Here is a 24,602-nt window from a genome sequence, read left to right as displayed (position 1 = left end):
TCCTAAAAAATTTTTTTTTAAAAATTTTTTAAACTTACCTGAACCCTTGTTGCTAGGCAGTCTTCCTAATCTGCCTCTTCCTATTCCGCGGCGTGTCCTGTTCCTCGGTGAGCGGCCCCGTTGCCTTCTGGGAACTGTGTGTGTTCCCAGAAAACCACGGGGCCATTCACAGAGGGGAGCGCCACTCGCGCGTGCACAGTAGGAAACTGGCAGTGAAGCTGCAAGGCTCCACTGTCTGTTTCCCTTACTTAGGATGGCGGTGCCGGGACCCGAGGGACGGGTCGGCCTCGGGCGTCCGACATCGCGGGCACCCAGGACAGGTAAGTGTACGTATTTAAAGTCAGCAGCTACAGTGTTTGTAGCTGCTGACTTTAAAAAAAAAAATTTAGCTGGCTGGAATCCCGCTTTAATATCAGGTGAAAGGATTCACCTCTCTGCTCATCGGATTCACACAACTGCATAGCAGTAACGCACGTTGTATTCTTAGTGCCATCCATCCTGAGCGGCAGCCCAATGCGTGATAACACACAGCTCTTCATTGTGGTGTGCTGCTTTGCTAATAAATGGTACATGTGCCCTTTATTGTGCGCTTTGGTGAATTAAGCAGAAGGTATGACATAATATGCGTCCATTCACCACGCATATGTAATGGGCCCTAAAGCGATGCAGAACAAGGCATAGTAAGGCTACTTTCACACTCGGGCCATCCATGCATTAGTGCTAAAGCGGCGCTCGTTTTAGCGGCGCTTTAGCGCTGTTTAAGCGGCGCTTTTTGGCCACTAGTGGGGCGATTTTAACCCCGCTAGCTGCCGAAGAAGGGGTTAAAACTGCCCGTGTTGCGGCGCTTCTGAAGCGCTTTTCAAATTTGGCTGTTAGTGAATGTAACTAATTCAAATTTATCCAAAAACACGGATGCTGCATCTAAACGAATGGAACGTAACAAATTAATAATAATAAATTACTATAATACAAAAACGTTTTATAATTATTATTTTGTTCCGTTCCATTTGTTTAGATGCGGCATTCGTTATTTCGGATAATTCGTAACTTTGGATAAATTTGAATTCGTTACGCTCACTAACAGCCAAATTTGAAAGGAGATTCCAATACCTATAATTTAATAGTAATAGTTATGTTATTATTAGTTAATTTGAAAATCTAAAATAATAAATAATAACTTAACTATTACTATTAAATTATAGATATTGGAATCTCCTTTTAAATTTGGCTGCTAGTGAACGTAACAAATTCGAATTTATCTGAAGTTACGAATTATCCGAATTAACGAATGCCGCATCTAAACAAATGGAACGGAACAAATTAATAATTTTAAAACTGTTTTATTATGATTATTGTAATTTATTATTATTAATCTGTTACGTTCCATTCGTTTAGATGCGGCATCCATTATTTTGGATAATTCATAGCTTCAGATAAATTTTGAACTTGTTACGTTTACTAACAGCCAAATTTGAAAGGAGATTCCAATACCTATAGTTTAATAGTTAGTAATAGTTAAGTTATTATTAGTTAATTCGAAAATCTAAAATAATAACTAACTAATAACTTAACTATTACTATTAAATTATAGGTTTTGGAATCTCCTTTCAAATTTAGCTGCTAGTGAACGTAATGAATTTGAATTTATCCAAAGTTACGAATTTTCCGAAATAACGAATGTCGCATTTAAACAAATAGAGCGGAACAAATTAATAATTATAAAATGGTTTTATTATCATTATTGTAATTTATTATTATTAATTTGTTATGTTCCATTCGTTTAGATGCGGCATCCGTTATTTCGGATAATTCGTAACTTCAGATAAATTTCAAATTCGTTACGTTTACTAACAGCCACATTTTAAAGGAAATTCCAATACCTATAATTTAAAAGCTAGTAATAGTTAAATTATTATTAGTTTTTTATTTCAGATTTTCGGGGTTTTAAATTTCTGCATTTCTGATTTATTTTTTTATTTTGAATTTCCGATTTTTTTTTTTTTTTTTTCCGAATTTTTTCGACTTTCTGTTTTTTTTTTTTGTTTTTTTTTTCGAATTTACAAATTGCAATCATAACGAATGACCTGAAAAACAAAAAAAAGACGAATGAAACTAAAACGAACACATTTTTCGGCAGTGCACATGTAAGGGTGACTACATTCCTATATACAGTGGGACCATGGAGAACGAACGCAGTCACCCTCTAACAGAAAGTCAGATCACAGCAGCAAAAAAGGGAATTTGGGGATTTGGAGGAGGCTGAGAGCAACAGAAGGAACTTTTTTTTGGGAAAAAAAATACCTGAATAGATTTTTTTTTTTTTTTTTTGTAAACCCGAGTTTAGTGACAGGTTAAATATCTCAATAGCAGAGAAATGTCATGGACCTCGTCTCCCCAGGCTGGGACTCCCGCTGTTTATATTTCATATATTACACACATGGTACACATCTGTTTTGAATTTACTTACAATTCTGAGTGGTCTTGTCCTGGTGATTGTTGTGCTCGGCAGGCAGCGGAAGTGATGCTGCGTCACTGCTGACATCGGCGAAGAGAGACGGCGATCGCTATATTCTGAATGGATCTAAGGTACCTTCTCCCACATGTTCATACACAAGCATATCAGTGTTAGTAGCTGAAGAAGGTGTAATCATGTTATGTTTTCCGCCCCTCTGTCTCTATCCAGGCATTCATTAGCGGTGCTGGGGACACCGATGTCTATGTTGTGATGTGTCGTACGGGGGGCAGCGGAGCTCGTGGAATTTCCTGCCTAGTGGTGGAAAAGGGGACACCAGGCCTCAGCTTCGGCAAGAAAGAGAAAAAGGTGAGAAGGTATCTCTTCATAGAAGTCAAATGTAATACTGCCAAAGATGAGCTCTAACATGGTAGTTGCTTGGGTCATAATTCAATATTTTTGAGTTAGCGATCTGGAAGAATTTTTCATATAAGGAGTTCTGAATTCACTTGCTGCATATTTTTTATGGGTGTGTGACTTAGTACTGGAGTCAGGCAACTTTCAGGAGGGGGTCATCCTACATATTTATGTCAGTATAAGTTTCCTAAAGCCCATCGCTGGGGAGGATAGGAAGACCCCCCCCCCCCCCAATCCCTCTCATCTGTTTTGCCCTCACCTGTTTTGCCCTCACCCGTTCCGCCCTCACCCGTTCACCCGTTCTGCTCTCATCCGTTCTGCTCTCACCGTTTCACTCCCACCTGTTTCACTCTCACCCATTTGGCTCCCATTCTACTCTCACCTGTTCTCACTTATTCTACTTTCACCTTTCTTGACTCTCACCCGTTCAGCATCCACCTATTCCACTCTTGCCTGTTCTGCTGTCAACCATCTTGCTCTCACCTGTTCCACTCTCACCCTTTAGGTATCCTCTTCTTCTGCTCTCACCTGGACTGAAAGACCCCGGATATCTCCCCTGTGCTCCACTGAATGTAATGCAATGCAGATCGCATTGCAATACATTCTTTCCTGGCAATACTGGCCGCAGAAGCTGACAGGGGGCCCGGAAGTGATAGCAAACACGTTGCTTCCAGATCAGCAACAAAAAGGGGAGGAGAGCAGACATGCGTCCGCTCTTATCCCTCCCCTCTACCCAGCGGCACTCGCCATGCAGGTCCCAGGCCTGTAGATGGGCAAGCAGAGCCCGGGATACATAGCAGGGGTGCTTGTTTACCAAGGTGTATGAAAGCAATCCAGTGCCGCCTGAGGCGCCAGCTTTCATCTGACAGGCAGCAGTCTGCTTGTCTGATATACACACACTCCCAGTGGCTTCAACCACTTTAATTTTGTTTGCAACCCCCCACCCCCACCCCCACCCCCCCCCCGTCAGGTCCATATGACGAACGGACCTGGCAGCAAAAGGGTTAAAAACAATAACCCCATTGTCAGGTCCATATGACGAACAGACCTGGCAGCAAAAGGGTTAAAAACAATGGCAGCCAAGCAACTAGCTGGAGCTGGTATCCTCTTAAACTGTTTCCCTGTCAGAAACCATGAAAACAGAAGACAGAAGTACAGTTAAATCACACTTGTTTAGTAATAAAAGTAAAAGAACAAACGTAGTCAAAATATAGCCAAAGCTCAGTAACCGGAACGGATAGTCAGCCAAGCCAGAAGTCAGGGATCAATGTAGTGGAACAGCAAGCAGGATCTGGAGCCAGAAGGGATGTCAGCAAAGCCAGTCTTTAAACAGGAACGCAGGAGATGTTTCTTGTGATGTTGACCAAGGCGAAGGCAGAGCTCCTCTGGACTGGATGGCTTAAGTAGGCAGGACTGACGAGCAGGATATCATCAACAGCTGAGTCACCGTGGAGAGAGATGGGAGCTGGCAATTAGCCGACAGCTGAGCGGCCAGCTCAGAGAAGAAAGGGCTGAGCCCGGCCCTGACATTGCCAACACCCAACATGCATACATGTGAACCTAGCCTAAGGGGTCTTAGATTGTAAGCTTTTTGAGGGCAGCGACTTTATGTAAAGCGCTCCATAAATTTCAAGCATTATATAAATACTGATTACAAATAAATGATTCTTTCTTTTTAAAGTATATGAAACATGGTTAAAGGAGCATTTGTAATGCTCTTCAGGCCTGAATTCAAAAATTTTATATAGTTACGTTTTTTATTTTATCATTTTTTGGTACATTTGTTACATTTCTTTTTTTTTTTTTTCAAAAGGTGGGCTATACCTGTCATTTATTCTGCTTGTTATAAATCAACCCTGTTGATTTTTTTTTTTTTTTTTTTCTTGTTTATATCTTCCTTCACATCTGCTGATGTCCTCAGGTGGGATGGAACTCCCAGCCAACACGAGCGGTTATATTTGAGGACTGTGCGGTCCCTGTAGCAAATCGGCTGGGACAGGAAGGACAGGGCTTCGGGATCGCAATGAGGGGGCTGAATGGAGGAAGGATAAACATTGGTAAGCCACACCTGTTAACGTCTGATTGTACAAATTCCAACATTTAGATCAACATTTAGACCAAATTCTACAAAAATTGAAATCCGCTGTGGCTGGTATAACAGTTTTAGGAGTTTATACCAATCAGTGAATGGAAACAGACATTTCTACCACTAGATCTGGCCTGGCCACACAACATCTTACAATTTCTTGTTGCAATTAATTTCCTAAAATTTTGATTGTGCCATTTTTTTTATTTTTCATATTATTCATCCTACCTCATCCTTCATTAAAGTGGTTGTAAAGACAGAAGGTTTTTTTTTTATCTTAATGCATTCTATGCATTAAGATAAAAAGCCTTCTGTGTGCAGCTCCCCTCTCAGCCCCCCTAATCAGTAGTGTATTTAGGTTTTGTGCTGCCCTAGGCCTGACTAAACTCGTGCACCCCCTCATTTAAATATGACCCTCCCCTACCTGTCAAGGCCACACACCCTTGATGTTTAAGACCCGCCCTGAAATTTTCGAGTGGGGACACTAGTTCTGAGAGCCTGGGGGGGGGGGGCAATGGATTCCCTTAATTTGCATAGATTTCCGCTCACTTCCTGTTTGGCTGTGGGGCAGGAAGTGAAGGGAAATCTGTGCAATGGGACAGGGATGATAAAAAATAAACTGACAGGGGCTATAACCCTGCGGCCCCCCACCCTAAAGCACCTTGTCCCCATGTTGATGAGGACAAGGGCCTCTTCCCGACAGCCCTGGCCGTTGGTTGTCGGGTTCTGCTGGCGGGGGGCTTATCGGAATCTGGGAGCCCCCTTTAATAAGGGGGCCCCCAGATCCCGGCCCCCCACCCTATGTGAATGAGTATGGGGTACATGGTACCCCTACCCATTCACCTGGGGGAAGAAGTGTCAATAAAAAAACACACTACACAGGTTTTTAAAGTATTTTATTAGACAGCTCCGGGGGTCCTCTTCCTACTTCGGGGGTCCTCTGCCGGCTTCGGGGGTCTCTCCGGTCCTTCTCCGCGCTCTCTTCTGCCGGGCTCCTCCGCTATCTTCTGCTCTTTTGCCGCTCTTTTGCCAACGGAGGAGCCCGGACTGCTGCCTTCTGCCTTCTGCCTTCTGCCTTCTTCTCTTCTTCCGATGTTGACACGACAGTCTCTCCGGCTGGAATGGTCTCTGAGCTCTCCGCTCTGACTTATATAGGCAGTGACCCCGCCCCCTTATGCCGTCACAGTCCCTGGGCATGCTGGGAGTGTGACGTTTTAGGGGGCGTGGTCACCGGGTGATGACCACACCCCCTAAAACGTCACACTCCCAGCATGCCCAGGGACTGTGACGGCATAAGGGGGCGGGGTCACCGCCTATATAAGTCAGAGCGGAGAGCCCAGAGACCATTCCAGCCGGAGAGACCGTCGTGTCAACATCGGAAGAAGAGAAGAGGGAAGAAGATGATCCAGAGGTCTGGGCCACTGCTAGCAAAACAGCAGGAGAAGATAGCGGTGGAGCCAGCACAAGATCCGGACACCGGGAGAAGACGCCGGAGACACCTCCCGAAGTCGGAAGAAGACCCCTGGAGCTGTCTAATAAAATACTTTAAAAACCTGTGTAGTGTGTTTTTTATTGACACTTCTTCCCCCAGGTGAATGGGTAGGGGTACGATGTACCCCATACTCATTCACAAAGAGTGGGGGGCTGGTATCTGGGGGCCCCCTTATTAAAGGGGGCTCCCGGATTCCGATAAGCCCCTCGCCCGCAGACCCCGACAACCAACGGCCAGGGTTGTCGGGAAGAGGCCCTTGTCCTCATCAACATGGGGACAAGGTGCTTTGGGGTGGGGGGGCCGCAGGGCGCCCCCTCCCCCAAAGCACCCACCCCCCCATGTTGAGGGCATGCGGCCTGGTACGGCTCGGGGGGGGGGGGGCTCGCCCGTCCCCACCCCCTTTCCTGACCTACCGGCTGCGTGCTCGGATAAGGGTCTGGTATGGATTTTGGGGGGGACCCCACGCCGTTTTTTTGGCGCAGGGGTTCCTCTTAAAATCCGTACCAGACCCAAGGGCCTGGTATGCCCCTGGGGGGAAACCCACGCCGGTCTTTTATTTAAAATTTGGCGTGGAGTTCCCCCTCAGGATTCATACGAAACAGTGCGAGTCGGTACCCTGTCGGGTTGCCATGGAGATGGCTAAACGCAACCGCAGCTAATCGCACTGTGCAAATGCAGCTGATCGCAGTGCCTGGAGTCTAAATTTCACAGGGAAAAAAACATGCTTTTAACTGCGGCAGAATAGCCGTCCGTGTGAAAGGCACCTAACTGGCCAGATTAACAGGTGAAAACAGAGGGGGGGGGGGGAGCCTAAAAAGAGAAAGCCAATGCAGCCATCACATCTAAAGATTGTTAGGCTGCAATAGATTACATTTTTTGATTTTGGGATTAATACTGCTTTAACGATTGAACAGTAAAAGGCACTGTACAATTATAAGAAGCACCACGTGTTATTTCTTTTTTTTATTTCTTTTTTTGTACATAAAAAATTACCAATGTTTGATGATCAGTTTGCTGCTTGCACACCATCATGTTTTGAACTTTGGGGTTGATTTACTAAAACTGGAGAGTGCAAAATCTGGTGCAGCTGTACATGGTAGCCAATCAGCTTCTAACTTCAGCTTGTTCAATTAAGCTTTCACAAAAACCCTGGAAGCTGATTGGTTGCCGAGCTGCACCAGATTTTGCACTCTCCAGTTTTAGTAAATCAGCCCCTGTGTATTTTTGCTTTGCAGCCTCCTGTTCTCTGGGGGCCGCCCATGCCTCCGTCCTGCTTACCCGCGATCACATGGTTGTGAGAAAACAGTTTGGAGAGCCTCTGGCTAATTACCAGGTAAGAGGTCAATCCTGACATATGTAGTCTGTTATTTACTGCTGACGTGTTGTGCTTTTGATTTCGTGCATCGAGGCCTTCGGGTAAGACTGCGTAGTAGGTTAAGCATTTTAATAAATAAATAAATAGATTGTCTTCCTATATACTCGCCCCATTTCGCCATAAACTGGAAAGACAGGGCCGGTATAATGGAAGACAATCATTACCATGTCAGCAGTGAGTAACAACAAAGCAAATCAGGATTTTGCTGTTATATTGTAATTCAATAGAACTGTAGCTGGATTGTTGTAGATGGGTGGAGGAGTTTGCATTGCCTAGCAATGGTCTCCAAACTGCGGCCCACAGGCCAGATGCGGCCCTTTGCTTGCATTTATCCGGCCCTTGGGACACTATTTCCCCCAATGATTCAAGGTACTATTCCTCCCACCAACAGCAATGATGGGGCAATATTCCGGCACTGATACAAGGCACTATTCCTCCCACTGACAGCAATGATATGGCTCTATTCATCCAACCAACAGCAATGATGGGGCACTATTCCTCCCACTAACACCAATGATGGGGTACTATTCCTCCCACTGACCGCAATGATGGGGCATTATTCCTCCACTGATACAAGGCACTATTCCTCCCACTGACAGCAATGATGGGGCTCTATTCCTCCCACTGACACCTATGATGGGGCACTATTCCTTCCACCAACAGCAATAATGGGGCACTATTTCTCCGCTGATACAAAGCACTATTCCTCCCACTGACACCAATAATGGGGCACTATTCCTTCTACCAACAGCAATGATGGGGCACTATTTCTGCCACCAAGAGCGGTGGTCTCCAAACTGCGGCCCGGAGGCCAGATGTGGCCCTTTGCTTGCCTTTACCCGGCCCGCGGGCCCTTAGATGGAGCAAATCTGGGTTAGTTCAGCAGGGACTGGCTGAGATTCAATCCATCTATGGGCAGGCTATTTGTACCCAGGTTGATCCATCAATCTTCTTGGGTACAACAAGTCTGTAGGATTTTTAACATGCAATCACTGCCTGCGGCAGAACACAATAGCACTGCATAGGGGATTCCATCAACACTGACTGGATAGATGGGGGGACTCAAGTGATTTTCTTTCTTTCCATCCCTGGTGGAAGGAAAGAATATTGCATAATCTATGGGCTGCCTAAAACCATTTAACATGCCAGAAAATGTTCTAATGGCCCCTATAGTGAAAAATATGTATTATGGTAACTGTATACATGGGATTATTCCTGTAATCATTTTATTCAGTATATGTTTTTCTTTTTTTTTTTTTTTTTTTTTTTTTATGATTCACATGCATTTACTTTAATCCACATTTAGGCTTCGTTCAATCTGGGCATACAATACCATACGCCCGTGCAGGGCCGCAATTACCTGCACAGGTGTTCTGTGCATCCCTATGCAGGTAGTCCCATTCTTGTCAATTGTCAAGCTGCTGTGTCCCATTATGACACCCGTGTGGGTGCGTGTCCCCAAACGCAGACAATGTGAGTTCTGGGACCCGTACCCACACAAATGTCATATCGGGGCACAGCGGCTATGTCCGTGCAGCTGCTGTGTGTCCCAATTAACATGAAGGGGACGGGATGCATGGAACACTTGTGCATCCCGCTGCGGGTAAACAGGGTATTGGATGGCCGTACGGTATTGGATGTCTAGTGTGAACGAGGCCAACAAAAATCACAGCGACAGGGCTTGGGACAAATCATTTTACACCATCGGGGGTGCTTACAGCATTCAGATTTTATGCATATGGTCTAAACCCAATGTAACTGTTTAAAAAAAAAAAAAAAAAAAAAACTTTGGTTTGAATTTATTTGTCACTTATTTATCACGTATTTAAACTAAATATAATAAAAATAAATATAATATAATAAATAAAACCTGTAAAATGCCCCTTGCCGTTAAACCATTAGACCCCTTTAACACTGGGGCATTGTGGGCGGTAGCGCTAAAGCGCCGCCGGTTTTAGCGGTACTTTACCTCTGTTATAGCAGCGCTTTCCAGACGCTAGTGAGGCACTTTAGCGGCCGAGGAAAGGGTTTAAAAGGCACCCGTGTTGGGGTGCTGCCGAATCGCTTTGCAGCCGCTTCGCTAGCGCTGCCCATTCATTTCAATGGGCAGGGGCAGTGGAGGAGTGCTGTATACACCGCTTCGTCACCGCCCTAAAGATGCTGCTTGCAGGACTTTTTTTCCCGTCCTGCAAGCGCACCGCCCCAGTGTGAAAGCACTCGGACTTTCACACTGGAGGGGCATGAGAGGCGCTATTGTTAGCGCTAAAACACCTGAAAAGCGCCCCAGTGTGAAAGGGGCCTTAATGGTTGTAAAGGCAAAAGTTTTTTTACATCCATGCATTTTATGCATAAAGATAAAAAAACTTCTGTATCCAGCTCCCCCGCAAAGCCCCCCCCCATACTTACATGAGCCCCATTGGCTTCCTCTGCTGGCAATCAAACTATGTGATGAGGAGTGGGCCGTGCCCCGCTGCCTGTGTCTATGGACGCAGGCAGCGGGGCCCAGGAGCGAGCCCACACAAGTAAACCCATAGCTTCCTATGGGGGCACTGGATTAGGAGGAGGAGTGCCGGTGGGGGACCCAAGAAGAGGAGGATTGGGGATGCTCTGTGCAAAACCATTGCACAGAGCAGGTAAGTATGACCTGTTTTTTATTTTTGTAAATAAAAAAATGACCTTTAGAAATACTTTAAATAATCTTGCAGCAAAGAAGAACAAGGAATACACAACTGTGCATGTTCCTAGTTCTCAGACACACGGTCAAAGCAAAATGATCCAATACTGAAATCCTAGTCAGGGTGAAAGGATACCTTTTATCACACCTTTATGTCAACCTGCTTCTTCCCAGCCTAAAGAAGAATTCCAGCCTAAACCTAACTAGTCTTAAAAAATCCCCCCCTCTCCCCTCTCAACACCTATGCTGACTAATCTGTGTAGATACTTGCCTATTTTCAACCCGCTCTGGTCATGTGATCCTCTGTTCAGTCAGCGGAGGCTGCAGGGGAGAGGAGAAAGCACTCGGCAATGCCTGGGAATTCCAGGAGTGGTGACCTCACCCATGGGCTCCCATGTTCCAGCCATTGTTGGCACTCCCTCCTCTCCCCTGCAGCTGCTGTTGGCTGGCACAGGGGAGCTGGATCACATGGCCGGACCAGAGCCGTCTGAAAATAGGTAAGCCTACTTCTGCAGGGGGACTGGTCTCGTCTTCGCTCCCTCCTGTAGTTTCCGGCAGGCAACCTGTAAGTGGGTGGAGCCTGCTGGCCCCTCCCACAGTTCTATCCTCTGTACAGGCCATGTACAGCACAGTGATGATGTCACTGCTACTTTAACAAAACAATATCTGGGTTTGAAAGGCATTTGGTGCTCACAAAGTGGTTTATATCCTTTGCGGGTTATTGAGGAATATATCTCTCTACGGCTAATTTTTGATTGATCCACAAAAGAACACCAACCTCATGTGCATATTAGGGGCCATTATTTAAAAATGACAATCATGAATATTTTTTTTTTTTTTTTTTCAAATATGGTTTTTATTAACACCCAACATGGGCTAAGGCAGTGCAATACAGGCATAAAACGCAGTCATAAGTAACATCATAGAAAAAGAAGAGGAAACATTTGCATACCTTTGATCCTAAAGCTGTGTTACACATAGAAAACATTTCCTGAGTTAGTGCTAAATCATGAAGATTTGAATTCATCACTTTCATTCTTCATTGAAGGTCCCATGGGGTTGATGTTCTCTTACATCATTGTATGTATCGCACACAGTATCTTCAGTTCCGACTGGCAGAGATGGCGACACAACTGGTGACAGCGCGGCTTATAGTGCGACACGCGGCACAGGCGCTCCAAGAGGGACATGGCGATGCGGCGACTCTCTGCGCTATGGCAAAGCTGTATGCCACAGATGAGTGCTTTAAGGTGGGTCTGAGAATCTGGTGTCTCTCAATTAGATGAGCCGGTCTATGGGTGGGCTAAGCCGGCCATAGATGGTGCAATTTCCTTTCCTACAACCCCGGATTGCAGTTAAGAAAATCACTTGATTCCCTTGAATTACATGAAAAAATCCAACATGCTGGTTGTACCCCAGTGGATCGATGGATCCACTGGGGTACAATCAGATTGCCCCATACATGGTTAGACCCTCGGCCCTGCTGAACCAGCCGAGATTCTAACCATCTGTGGCCGGTTTTATATGCTTTCCTTTTCTTTCTTACAGAGGTGGATGTTCTGGAATTTGAGGGAAAGAAAAATTTGCTCGATTCCCCCATCTACACAGCCAGTGTTGATGGGGGAATCCCTTCTGCAGCTCTATTGTGTTCATGCCAGGGGGGAGCCTTCCCATCCGGCGCAGTACAATGTTCACTGTTGGCAGCTATAGCCACCAGCAGTGATCGCACACTAAAAAAAAAAAAACAGGCTGGTTGTACTAAAATCAGTAGATATATTGACTTCAGGACAACCAGCTTGCCCATAGAGGGATCTAAATTCAATCCATCTATGGCCAGCTTAAAGTGATTGTAAAGGAAAAAATGTTATTTAAAAAAAATAAACATATCATACTTACCTGGTCTGTGCAATAGTTTTACACAAAGCAGCCCAGATCCTCCTCTTCTCTTGCCACCCTTGCTGAGCGCATGAATTCCTATGGCGGGGGGTGTTTTTTGAAGCACCTGATTGGAACCAGAGGCTCTAATAGGCTTCAAAATAGGGTGGACTCGGGGCGCAGAGCACTGCGTCCGAAGCCTACCCAGGTGTGTTGCAACAGCGAATGAATATTCGCTGTTGCAATACTAATTCTCCTCCCGGCCAATCAGGAAGCGTGTCTGATACCTGTCACCCGATTGGCTGAAAGGACAGGTGCTCCTATTGGATGCCTAGGAGGAGGGGAGGAGATGCATGGCGGAAGTGAGAAGAGCCGCTGGCCGATACCTGGATGCCCGCCGATGCCCGATCTCCACCGCTCCTCGGATGCCCGACCCCTACCGCTGCTTGGTGCCCTGATCCCCGCCGCTTCTTGGATGCCTGATCCCCGCCGCTGCTTGGTTCCCCCGATCCCCGCCGCTCCTCGGATGCCCGACCCCCACCGCTGCTTGATGCCCTGATCCCCCCTGCTTCTTGGATGCCTGATCCCCGCCGCTGCTTGGTTCCCCGATCCCCGCCGCTCCTCGGATGCCCGACCCCCACCGCTGCTTGGTGCCCTGATCCCCGCCGCTCCTCGGATGCCTGATCCCTGCCACTGCCCGGTGCCCTGATCCCCGCCACTCCTCAGATGCCCGACCCCCACCGCTGCTTGGTTCCCCCGATCCCGCTTCTCCTCGAATGCCCACCGCCTAGATGGGGTAAGTGCCGGTGGATTGACAGTGGGGGGGTTTGAGGTGCCATGGGGGGAGGGGGATTTGTTTGCCCCCCCAAACTAAAAACCACCAGCCGCCACTGTTGCCGAGTGCCCCCATAGAAAGCTGCTTGCTGTCTGGGCACTCGTGTGTGTGCTTGCAGGAAGGAGAGACCCGGGTTTGGTGCACATCGCTGGATCGAGATCGGGCTTAGGTAGGTATTTGGGGGGCTGAGGGGAGAGCTGCACACTTAAGGTTTTTTACCTTCCTGCATAGAATGCATTAGGCTCCATTCACACTAGCGCGTTTTTTGATGCATTTTGCATTTTGCAGAAATGCATGGAAATTTTTTAACATGGATTCCTATGGAACATGTTCACATCAATGCATTTTTGTTTCTCTGCATTTTTGGAAAGGGTCAGGGACTTTTTTTCATGCAAAATGCAGCGTTTTGCATGTAATAGAATTCAATGGACAAGCATCAAAAACGCAAGTGCACCGTTTTTGCACCGTTTTATTGCGTTTTTGCCGTTTTTTTTTTTTATTTTTTTTTTTATTTTTTTTTTAGACTGTAAAAAAAAAAAAAAAAACGCAAAATGCAAATCGCGGCAAAAACGCTGCTCAAAAACGTGGCAAGCATGAAAAAAAAACCTCCAAAAACGCCCAAAAGCAACATGCATAGGTGTGAATCGAGCCTGAAGGTAAAAAAACCTTCTGCCTTTACAAACACTTTAAGACAGACTGCTCATTACAGTAGATGTAAACCTAATCACTAAAATCTTTGAGTTGTTAGGGTACATTTTTCAATATTTTTAAATCTGCAGCGTTCATTAGCATAATACCTGAGGATCTTGTAGGTCCTTGTTCAGGCACTTCCTGTTATAGGGTGACAATGCACTGTCCCCATCTCCCATTCTCTCCTGTGTGGTCACTCGGGTGTCATACGGGCAGCTAATGGGGACTACAAGGGGCTGTATCAGTCCATCAGGAAACGCACCCTAATCAATGCTATGCAGCCATCACTGGAGTGAATATAGACATGAATTGACTGCAAAGAGGCTGCAGGCGATCAGCCGTCCTGAAATGCAACCACGGATTAAAAAATGTGAAAACAAGTATTTTTTTGTAAATTATGGCATGTGTTTATGATACGCAGTGCTTAAGCAGACTATAAGACCCTTTTTACACTGGGGCCGCGGCTGCGTTCACGGTTACTGCTGTTTAAGCGGCACTTTTCGGCTGCTAGCGGGGCGCTTTTAACCCCAAAGAAGGGGTTAAAAACTCCCGTGTTGCAGCCCTTCCAATTCGCTTTTCAGGCGCTTCAGAAGTGTTGCCAATTCATTGCAATGGGCAGGGGCGTTTTGGGAGCTCTATATACAGCGCTCCCAACCCGCCCCAGAGATGCTGCTTGCAGGACTTTTCGGGTGTGAAAGCACACATTGCAGAGAATGGGAGGCAGTTTTCTGGTGCTTTACAGGCGCTAAAACGCCTGAAAACTGCCTGTGTGAAAGGGGTCTAAGGCTCCATTCACACTTGTACGACTCCAAAGTCATGCGACTTTGGAGTGCAACTTTGACGCAACTTTGCATGGGTGCGACTTGGATGTGACTTGTCCCTCTGCAAAGTCTGACCCACTGTTGCATGTTAAACATTCAGGTACGACTTTCATGCAACTTTTGAGGATTAACATTAAAGTCTATGACCTTCAAGTTGCATGAACTACTTTGAAATGGCTGCGACTTTGAGTTGCACAAATATGAATGGTTATCATCTGAAAACATGGGGTAGGACTTGACATGCCACTTTGATGTACATGCCACTTTCAAAGTAAAGGGAAATCCTTTCTTTTGCCTAAATTCATGTCTTACACTCTATTGACACTTTGTCAATGGGGTGTAAGACATGAATTTAGGCAAAAGAAAGGATTTCCCTTTACTTTGAAAGTGGCATGTACATCAAAGTGGCATGTCAAGTCCTACCCCATGTTTTCAGATGATAACCATTCATATTTGTGCAACTCAAAGTCGCAGCCATTTCAAAGTAGTTCATGCAACTTGAAGGTCATAGACTTTAATCAGATATCTTTTTTCTTCCTGTTATGTCTTCAGATAGGAAGTGAAGGGAAATTTCCCCCTTGGTATTTTAACCATTTTCTTCTCTACTTAAAAACTTACAAAAAAATGGATTTAGAGTTCTAGATTTTCTGAGTTGTAGAATAAGTTGTAGGAATGGTGCTCATCATCCCATGATTGTTGCAGGTCTGTAACCAGGCGCTCCAGATGCACGGCGGATACGGTTACTTGAAAGATTACGCGGTTCAGCAGTACGTCCGGGACATCCGCGTTCATCAGATCCTCGAGGGTACGTTTTTGTTGCCATATGGTATAACTGTTTTGTAACGCTAGGTTCTCATTACTGTGGGTCGGGAAGGAACCCCTACCCCCACCCGTCAGCAGACGCGCCGCATTTTCGCATGTGCCAAATTCTGCGGCACCATGCGGCTCGGTGTGGTGCGATTTTAAAAAGGGTCATGGACCTCTTTCTCCGTGTTTCTCCAAGTAGGAGAAATGACTGGTCTGCCTGTACGGAAAACGAAGGTCGCACAGATCTGAATGGAGCCTCGGACCCCTTTCAGACTGGGGCCGCCTGTGCATTAGCGGTAAAGCGCCGCTCGTTTTAGCTGCGTTTTACCGCTGTTTAAGCAGCACTTTTCGGCCGCTAGCGGGACGCTTTTAACCCCAAAGAAGGGGTTAAAAACGCCCATGTTGCAGCGCTTCTGAAGCGCTGCCCATTCATTGCCATGGGCAGGGACGGTTTGAGGGCACTGTATACAGCGCTCTCAAACTGCCCCAAAGATGCTGCTTGCAGGACTTCTTCTAACATCCGGCAAGCGCACCGCCCCAGTGTGACAGCACACAGACTTTCACACTGGGGCTGCAGGGGAGGCACGTTTCAGGCGATTTACAGTCGCTATTTCTAGCGCTAAAATGCCTGAAAACTGCCTCAGTGTGAAAGGGCTCTAAGAAATATGTGATCGTGTAGTACAAAAAAAAAGGTGGCTGTGTCCAGTAGCATCACTAGGGTTGGTGTCACCCAGTGCAGAAAAAATTGGCCCCACCCCACCTCAGCACAGACCCCCCTCCACTAACTACAGACCCCTCTCTCTCAGTATAGACCCCCCCACTAAGTACAGACCCCCCTCCCTCCCTCAGTATAGACCCCCCTCCCCCCTCAGTATAGACCTCCCTCAGTGTATAGACCCCCCCCTTAGTGCATCCCCCCCACAGTATAGACCCCCCATCAGTATGGACCCCCCTCAGTGGAGACCCCCTGCTGCCCTTTAAAAAAAAAAAACCCGTGGTGGATTGCTTTTCAGAGACAGCAAAGTGGTAAACATTGTCACTAATGTGAAAGAAGTCTTAGCAAGGAATTTACTATAACTGGAGCAGACAGACGTAAGAGCAGTTCTGCATGGTAACCAATCCACTTTTAACTTCAGCTTGTTCAGTTAAGCTCTAAAAATGAAAGCTGGAAACAGATTGCCATACACAGCTACTCCAGATTATGTCTGCTCTGGTCTTAGTAAATTCCACGTTTAGCGTTGAGCATTTGCATACCACAGACATCCGCCTTTCACGCATTTTAGTTCTCATGAAAACTATAAATAAATGCAATCTGTAACATTTGGATCTTGTACTTAAAGCAGAACTAAACTCTCCTATCATTAAAGCCTGGTACACACTAATCGTTTTTTTTTTTTTTTTGTTTTTCAAGCGGGTTGAACGGAAAAAAAGTGACTGCTGTACTAACGTCAGATCATTAGTACAGCGATCTCCCCCTCTGAGCTCTTGTGTTCTGGCAGGGCGACGCCCCCCTTGCCATTGGCTGAGAGCACTGATCGGGAGTTGTTTGGCTGATGGTCTTCCAGCAGGCCCGTCCGACAGAAGCCGGCCAGCTGATATACACATGGGCCAAAGTGTCTACATGGGCAGGGGTGTCCAAGCTTTTGATCTTCCTGGGCCACATTGGAAGAAGAGGAATTGTCTCGGGCCGCACATAAAATACACCAATAAGGATAGCTTATGAGCAGTTCCTCTTGCGGCTCCCAGCGGTTAGGTGTGGCTGCCGGCCCCGTACACTATAAGAACGGTTTGCCATCAGCCGCACCTATTCACGGTTCTCTACACAGCTAGCAGTTACCTGCGGTGATCGCTGCTGGGCTCAAAGTGCCTCCAGAATTGATCACCGCAGGTAATCACTGGCTGTGTAGAGAACCGCCAATAGGTGTGCTGGCCGGCAAACTGTTCTTATAGTGTACGGGGCCGGCAGACACACCTACCTGCTGAAAACTGCAGGAGGAACTGCCGCTACAATTTGCTCCAGCCCTAATTGCCAGTGTGAATGTAGCCTATGTATGTACTGTGCGAAGCGGTAGAGGAGGCAGTTGTGGGCGGGGGGGGGGAGATGCAATTAAAATCTGGGGGTGGGGGAGGCACGGCCTACCCCAGCACCCCATCCCCTCCCCCCAGATCCGGCCATGCAGCATTTACTTACCTGGTGTCCCTGCATTCCCTGCTGCCAGTGCTATTGCAAACCTGAACCCCCCGGCATCCCGTCAGACTGGCATTTGTCTGTCTTGTCAATGTTGGCTGCTATGTTTGCACGGCGTCTCCGGCATCCCTACATATGTGCATGAGCCGGGCTTGTCTGTGTCGGCTTCTGTGCTTGCAGGCATCCCTCCAGGCGGGCCAGGGTGCGGGTTGGACAGCCCTGCTTTACAGCCAAGGAAGCTGCCATCTTAAAGCGGAACTTCAGTCATTTTTTCATCTTTCCATCTATTAAATCTTCTGCCCTTGTTGTTGTTTTAACTTTTGTTAGTAAAACATACCTTATACAGCCCACTTCATATTTCTTGTCTGGTAAAAAGCCTAGGCTTATGACATCATACACAACTCTCTCTGTTTGCCAGGCAGGGAGGGGGGATGAGTCATAAGAGGGCCAATGAGAGCTGCGGAGCTGGTGGTGTGCCTCTGTGTGTCTGCGTAAATCCAGGAAGTGAACAGGTAGCAGCTTCAGCTGCCCACAGTTAAAATGGATGCAGCCAGACTCAGTTGAGGGAGATTTCTGCAGCATATTTGGCAAATACAGAATCACAGAATATATATAAAATAATATCCAAAGTGGTTGGAGGGAAGCTTCAGAATGGCAAAGATGTTTTTATTACAAATTATGTGAGCGGACTGCAGTTCCTCTTTAAAGCGGAGTTCCACTTAAAAAAAAAAAAAAAAAAAATTAAAAGTCAGCAAGTACAAATACTGCAGCTGCTAACTTTTAATAATCGGACACTTACCTGTCCCGGGGTCTAGCGATGCGGACGATCAAAGCCCCGCTCGTCTCCCCCTCCTCTCTGCGGCGCCGGCATCGTCACTGTGGGGGGCACGCACTGCGCATGCTCGAGCGTTGCGCCATCATCTGGGACCTGTGACGTGTCCCAGATGATTGCCGAGAAGGAGGGGGAGAGATGAACCTGCTTCCGGTGCCGCGGTGCGCCGGGAGGAAGTGGGAGCTGGAACCCTCTAAAAAGAGGGTATCCGCTCCTCCCCCCAAAAAATGACATGCCAAATGTGACATGTCGGGGGGTCTCCTTCCCTTTAAAGTGGAAGTTCCATTTTTGGGTGGAACTCCGCTTTAAGCTCTGTTTAATCTTCAGCTTCCATGGTGCTGTCACCAGGTAACGCACCACGCATTTGATGGCTTAATTGAGCGCACATGACACTGACCAATGGGTTTAGTTTCCACTTTATCTCTGAAAACAAAAGTCAGTTTCAGTCCTCGAATTGCCTAGTTAATGCTTTCTTTTCCTTTTATCCTATCAGGGACCAATGAGGTGATGCGGATGATCGTGGCCAGGAACCTTTTGCAGGGATGAGCCGGGGACATCGAATTCTCAAGGACTTCTCTCCATTATATGACATCACAGGGACTCTGCCTCAGGGGGATCAGACAAAATCATCACCAAACCCCTCCATACCTGACGTTAGAAGAGGCAGGCCTGGGATCTGGAGGCTTTTTCTATGGGTGTTGGACTCTGATCGTCTCTGTTTTGAGGTGTAGCCGTTGTTTGTATTGGAAGTAGTTGTGTGGCTGGATCCTGTATGGCTATGGGATCTCCTAAGTAGAGAGAAGTAACCTCAGTGAAGCACGAGGCGCACCAGGGAGAGGTCATCCTAATCTGAACGTTGGTTGGACTCGTGAAACGGCCGCCTTCAGCTTCATTATAATGTTCTATTCTTTTTTTTTTGTGTAAATGGACTGGGATGTTTTTTTTTTTTTTTTTTTTCATTGCTGCCTTCCTATCTGAACAAAGCAATGAAGGTCTAGTATCAAATATATATTTAACTGATTGGATTGGAACATTTCCTTTTTATATCTCATGTAGATACAAACCCACTCACTGAAACCTCTTATAAACGTCATCATTGTTAACCTCTTGGCGCCGGCGCCTCCCGACCTTTTAAGAGGTTTAGGGAGGCGTGGTTTATGATCATGTGACTGCCATGAGCTAACCTTAGCTGCTAAGCATGTTGGGAGCGTGCAGAGCGCACGCTCGTGGCACAGCTGTATTCACACCAATTCACGCAAATATGCAGCTGCTGGGGATCCTGCCATAAAGACTCTTGTTTGGGTTTTACCTGTTATAGGGTGACAACGCTCTGTCCATGTCTCCTAGTTGCGTTGTCACCCTGTCACATGAACTTCCTACTTAGGTGCTTTTCAGGCGTTTTAGCGCTAGAAATAGCCTCTAAATAACACCTGAAAACTGCCTTCCATTCATTTCAGTGTGACTTCTCACTGGGGCGGTGAGCTTACGGGACGTTGGGAAAAGTCCTACAAGCAACATTTTTGGGGCGGTTTGGGAGCGCTGTATTTAGTGAATGGGCAAAGCGTCTGAAAAGCACGGCTAAAGCACGGTTAAAAGTGCCCATCTGGCGGGCGAAAAGTGCCGCTAAAACGAGCGGCACTTTAGCGCTAGAAATAGCCTCTAAATAACGCCTGAAATCCGCCTACCATTCATTTCAGTGTGACTTCACACTGGGGCGGTGCGCTTACGGGAAAAGTGCTGCAAGCAGCATCTTTGGGGCGGTTTGGGGGCGCTGTATTCAAAATGCCCTGCCCATTGAACTGAAGTGCCGAAGCGCCGCAACACGGGTGCTTTTAACCCCTTCTTTGGCCGCTAGTGGGGGGTTAAAAGTGCCCCGATAGCGGCTTAAAAGCGCCGCTATAGCGAGCTGCGCTTTTAGCGCTTTAGCGCTAACACTCAGCGGCCCCAGTGTGAAATTAGCCTTAAAGTGGTTGTAAACCTCAGACATGAAATATGAACAAAGCAGATCCTTTTATAGTGTGTGCTTGTCTCAGTTATAAGCACTAAGCCCCGGTTCACACCAGTGTGGCTTTGAAACCGTTCTACTTCAGCGTGATTAGAAAGCCGCACATCAGTGGGATTTGTACATCCGATTTCCCTGCAGCTTGCAACTTCAGTTAACAGAAGTCAATGCAAGTCGCAGTGAAATCGAAAAAAAGTATTTTCAAATTTTTGGATTCCAAATTCCCGAATTTATTCGAAATAACGAATTTTGATCATAACGAATGACCCGAAAAACGAAAAAAAAAAACGAATGAAACTAAAACAAACTTTTTGGCAGTGCACATGATGTCTAATATTTGTGCCCTTTGAGATCCGATGCGTTTTCAAAGTGTTCTTTTCATTTTTTTGAGCAGTGTACATATCTTGCCGTGTCCCCAATGAGGAGGTTCCCCTCACTTCCTGTCTTGGTGCAAATGTGCAACAAATGTGGCAAAATGCATGGTAAAAAAAAAAAGCACAATGTGGAAAGCAGCAAGAAGCTCCGTGAGCTACGTTTGCGGTGCGTATCGCAGCGCGCTGATTTCAATGGGCTGCTTAATGTGTGTCGCATTAAAAAAAAAAAATGGTAACCACTCATTTGATATGGCTCTGTGTGAATGAGTCCTCTATGGAGAGTTCTGTACCCCGGGACGGTTTTCAGTCACGTTGAAGCGTACCGTATCGGACTAAGGGTGAACGGCGCCCCCGGGTGCTCCTGGGCGTGGTTCAGAGCAATCGCACCACATGAACGAAATCGGGGGGGGGATCGTTCCTGGGACCACCTCAATACAGTGCACTTATACCCCCCCTTCCTGCCCAGGCCATTTTTCAGCTTTCAGCGTCGTCACACTTTGAATGACAGTTCCGCGATCATACAACACTCTACTCATCCTGACATTTTTATCATTTCCTTCACACAAATAAAGCTTTCTTTTGGTGGTATTTAATCACTGCTGGGTTTTTTATTTTTTACAAAAAAAACAAAAGGCTGAAAATTTTGAAAAAAAAAAGTTTCTCTTAGTTTCTGTCATAAAATTTTGTAAATAAGTAATTTTTCTCCTTCACTGATGGGCGCTGATAGGCTACGCTGATGGGCACTGATGAGGCGGCACATATGGCCACTGATTAGGTGGCACTGATGAGGAGGCACTAATATGCCACACTTATGGGCACTGATAGGTGACACTGATAGGCGGCACTGGTGGGCACTGATAGGCAGCACTGAAGGGCATTGATGGGTGACACTGATAGCCAGCACTGACTGGCATCACTATTGGGCACTGATTGCTGGTACTGATTCCCATCACTTCTGGCGCTATATTGTAATCAGGGCACTGATCATCAGTGCCCTGATTACATGGGTAGATGTCCCCCTGCGAGGAGATGCCGCTGATCTGCTCTCCTCTCCTCACACCCTGTCAGTGCGAGGCGAGGAGCGCCGATTACCAGCATCTCCGTGTTTACATGTGACCGGCTGTGATTGGACACAGCCGATCACATGGTTCAAGAGCCGCGGGGGCGGCTCTTTACAGAGATGGGGGTCGCTCCGTGTCCTAGCAACATGCCGCAGGCGCGCCAGAGCGCCCGTTCTGCCATCATCATATGACGTCGTCCCAGAACGGGAGCCGCCCCGCCATTATTTGACAGTAGGCGGGCAGCAAGTGGTTAAAGACTCTGTGCAGGGAAGATCAGCATCTGAACCCAGAGAAGGTGGAGGCTGACAGACTGGAGGTAATAGAAGGCATTACAATTACATTTAAAGTAAACTTTTACCAGTATTGTGCATTATATTTAAAATGATCATATCCATGAAAAAAAAAAAGGCTCGGCTTTTAGTACTACTTTATTATAGATCTCCCCCCCCCTTCATATAGCTTCATATCTCCTATTTAAAATGCCCATATATCCTACTTCTGGGTGTATTTATTATTATATATATGATATAAGTAACACCGTATTTATCGGCATATAACACGCACTTTTTTCCCCTTAAAATCAGGGGAAAATCGTGGGTGCGTGTTATACGCCGATCCCCGCTAATAGTGAGTAGTTTTAAATATAGCGCCGCGGAGTTCGGCGCCGAAATCACAGACCCGGGATACACAGTCGAGTGTCTTCGGCTCTTTCCGGCGCCACTCACAGTCACGCCCAGTCCCGCCATTGGACCTGTGTTATGTCCATCATAGGGCGGGACTGTGAGCGGCGCCGGAAAGAGCCGAATACACTCGACTATGTGTATCTCGGCGGCGTTCGTTCAGTTCCGCCGGCGCCGTGTCCCTCCGAACTCTGCGGCGCCATATTTAAAACTACATGCATGTGTATGTCGGTGGTGGCGGCGGTAGGCATGGACACTGGGGGCAAGGCTGCACTGGGGCAAAGCTGCACTGACAATCCTGCAATGGACACTGGGGCAAGGCTGCACTGACACGGCTGCACTGGGGCAAGGCTGCACTGACACTAACAAGGCTGCAGATGAACACTGATGAGGCTGCATTGATGGGCATTTTAATGTAAGTTTCTTTTCCTTAAACTTCACTCCTAAAAGTTTTTTTCCTTAAAATTCTCTCCTAAACTTGGGGTGCGTGTTATACGCCGATAAATACGGTATATATTATTACTTTCACTGTTTTACAGTATAAATGAACCCCTTATAGTAGCGATGATCAGCTCTTCTTGTACTATAAAGGGCTAATTTTTTTTTTTACCCCATTATGACAGGTGATACAAAAAAAAAAAGCATGCAGCTGCTGCTAAACGTCTTAGACCTGATTCTCACCGTTGCGTTTTTTGGTGCTTTTTGCAGAAACGTTCTACAGTTCATTTAACATGGTTTCCTATGGGACACATTCATATCTATGCTTTTTTCAGCCACTGCGTATTTGGAAAGGGTCAGAGGACTTTTTTCCAACGCAAAACGGTGCTTTTTTTTTGGCTTGTTTGGTTCAATAGACTCTAATGGAGAAGCGGCAGAAAAGCATGTAGTGCATTTTTGCTGCAATTTGCGTTTTTTTTTTTACTCTGCTCAACAAATTGGCCAAACAAAAAGCATAAAAAAAATGCAAATCGCAGCAAAATTGCTTGTGCAAAAAAAGCAAGGCGCACAGCAAAAAAGCACTGCAGAAACGATTCAAAAAGAAACTGCATAGGTGTGAACCGAGCCTTATGCCGCGTACACACGGTCGGAATTTCGGCCCGCAAAAGACCAATGAGAGTTTTTCGTCAGAAAATGTGACCGTGCGTATGCTCCATCTGACTTTTGCTGACAGAATTCCAGCCAGCAAAAGATTGAGAGCATACTCTCTATTTTTCGGTCGGGAAAAGTTCCTATCTGAAAATTCGATCGTCTGTGGCAATTCCGACGCGCAAAATCCCTACGCATGCTCGGAAACAATTCGACGCATGCTCGGAAGCATTGAACTTCATTTTCTCGGCTCGTCGTAGTGTTGTACGTCACCGCGTTCTTGTCGGTCGTAATTTCAGCAAACTTTTGCGTGACCGTGTGTATGCAAACCAAGCTTGAGTGGAATCCCGTCGGCAAAACCATCATATCTTTTTCCGACGAGAAAACCGATCGTGTGTACGCGGCATAATGCTGGCCACACACGTATCGATTTTCAGATGGGAATATTCATACGAAAAATCTTTGTACATTCGCCGAATGAAAGAATGTCGTTTAAAAATTTCCCTTGTTTTTTACATTTAGTTTTAAAAAGAATGTCATTTGTGAACGAAAACCTCATACAAGGTCTGAAAATTCCTTTTGACCAAGAAGTTTTCTGTTCTGCTCCTTTGAATTTTCCTGTCACTGTGGTCGAAAACTAACGTCGATTTGACCCCACTAACGATTAGAAAATCAACTAACGTTCTTAGAATGGATTTTTTTTTTGAAGGAAGACATTGTATTTGTATGGCCAGCATAAGTGACAGCAGGTGCAGGGAGCTTTTATCAAGCCACCTGCCTATGACAAGGGAGCCGGTCATACATAATATATAACCGTTCTGTCCGAAGATCCGCAAAACAGTCTTTATTTCTTTT

General features: G+C 46.4%; 1 protein-coding gene across 3 annotated transcripts in view; it reads left to right on the top strand.

Annotated features, from left to right (window-relative positions):
• Nucleotides 1-21,513, top strand: part of ACAD8 (acyl-CoA dehydrogenase family member 8) — a 42,006-nt gene extending 20,493 nt beyond the window's left edge. For all 3 annotated transcript variants that reach the window (XM_073603488.1, XM_073603490.1, XM_073603489.1), the window contains exons 5-11: nucleotides 2,510-2,586; nucleotides 2,684-2,821; nucleotides 4,791-4,926; nucleotides 7,683-7,780; nucleotides 11,594-11,746; nucleotides 15,420-15,522; nucleotides 19,038-21,513. In XM_073603488.1, coding sequence (XP_073459589.1) covers nucleotides 2,510-2,586; nucleotides 2,684-2,821; nucleotides 4,791-4,926; nucleotides 7,683-7,780; nucleotides 11,594-11,746; nucleotides 15,420-15,522; nucleotides 19,038-19,090 — 758 coding nt within the window. In that variant the 3' untranslated portion in view covers nucleotides 19,091-21,513. The remainder of the gene's footprint in view (nucleotides 1-2,509; nucleotides 2,587-2,683; nucleotides 2,822-4,790; nucleotides 4,927-7,682; nucleotides 7,781-11,593; nucleotides 11,747-15,419; nucleotides 15,523-19,037) is intronic.
• Nucleotides 21,514-24,602: the final 3,089 nt, after the last annotated feature.

This window comes from Aquarana catesbeiana, linkage group LG10 (genome assembly GCF_042186555.1).
Source record: "Aquarana catesbeiana isolate 2022-GZ linkage group LG10, ASM4218655v1, whole genome shotgun sequence".
NCBI classification, from domain to species: Eukaryota; Metazoa; Chordata; class Amphibia; order Anura; family Ranidae; genus Aquarana; species Aquarana catesbeiana.
Note: the sequence above shows the minus strand (reverse complement) of the source record. Positions and strands in the feature narration are given on the sequence as shown.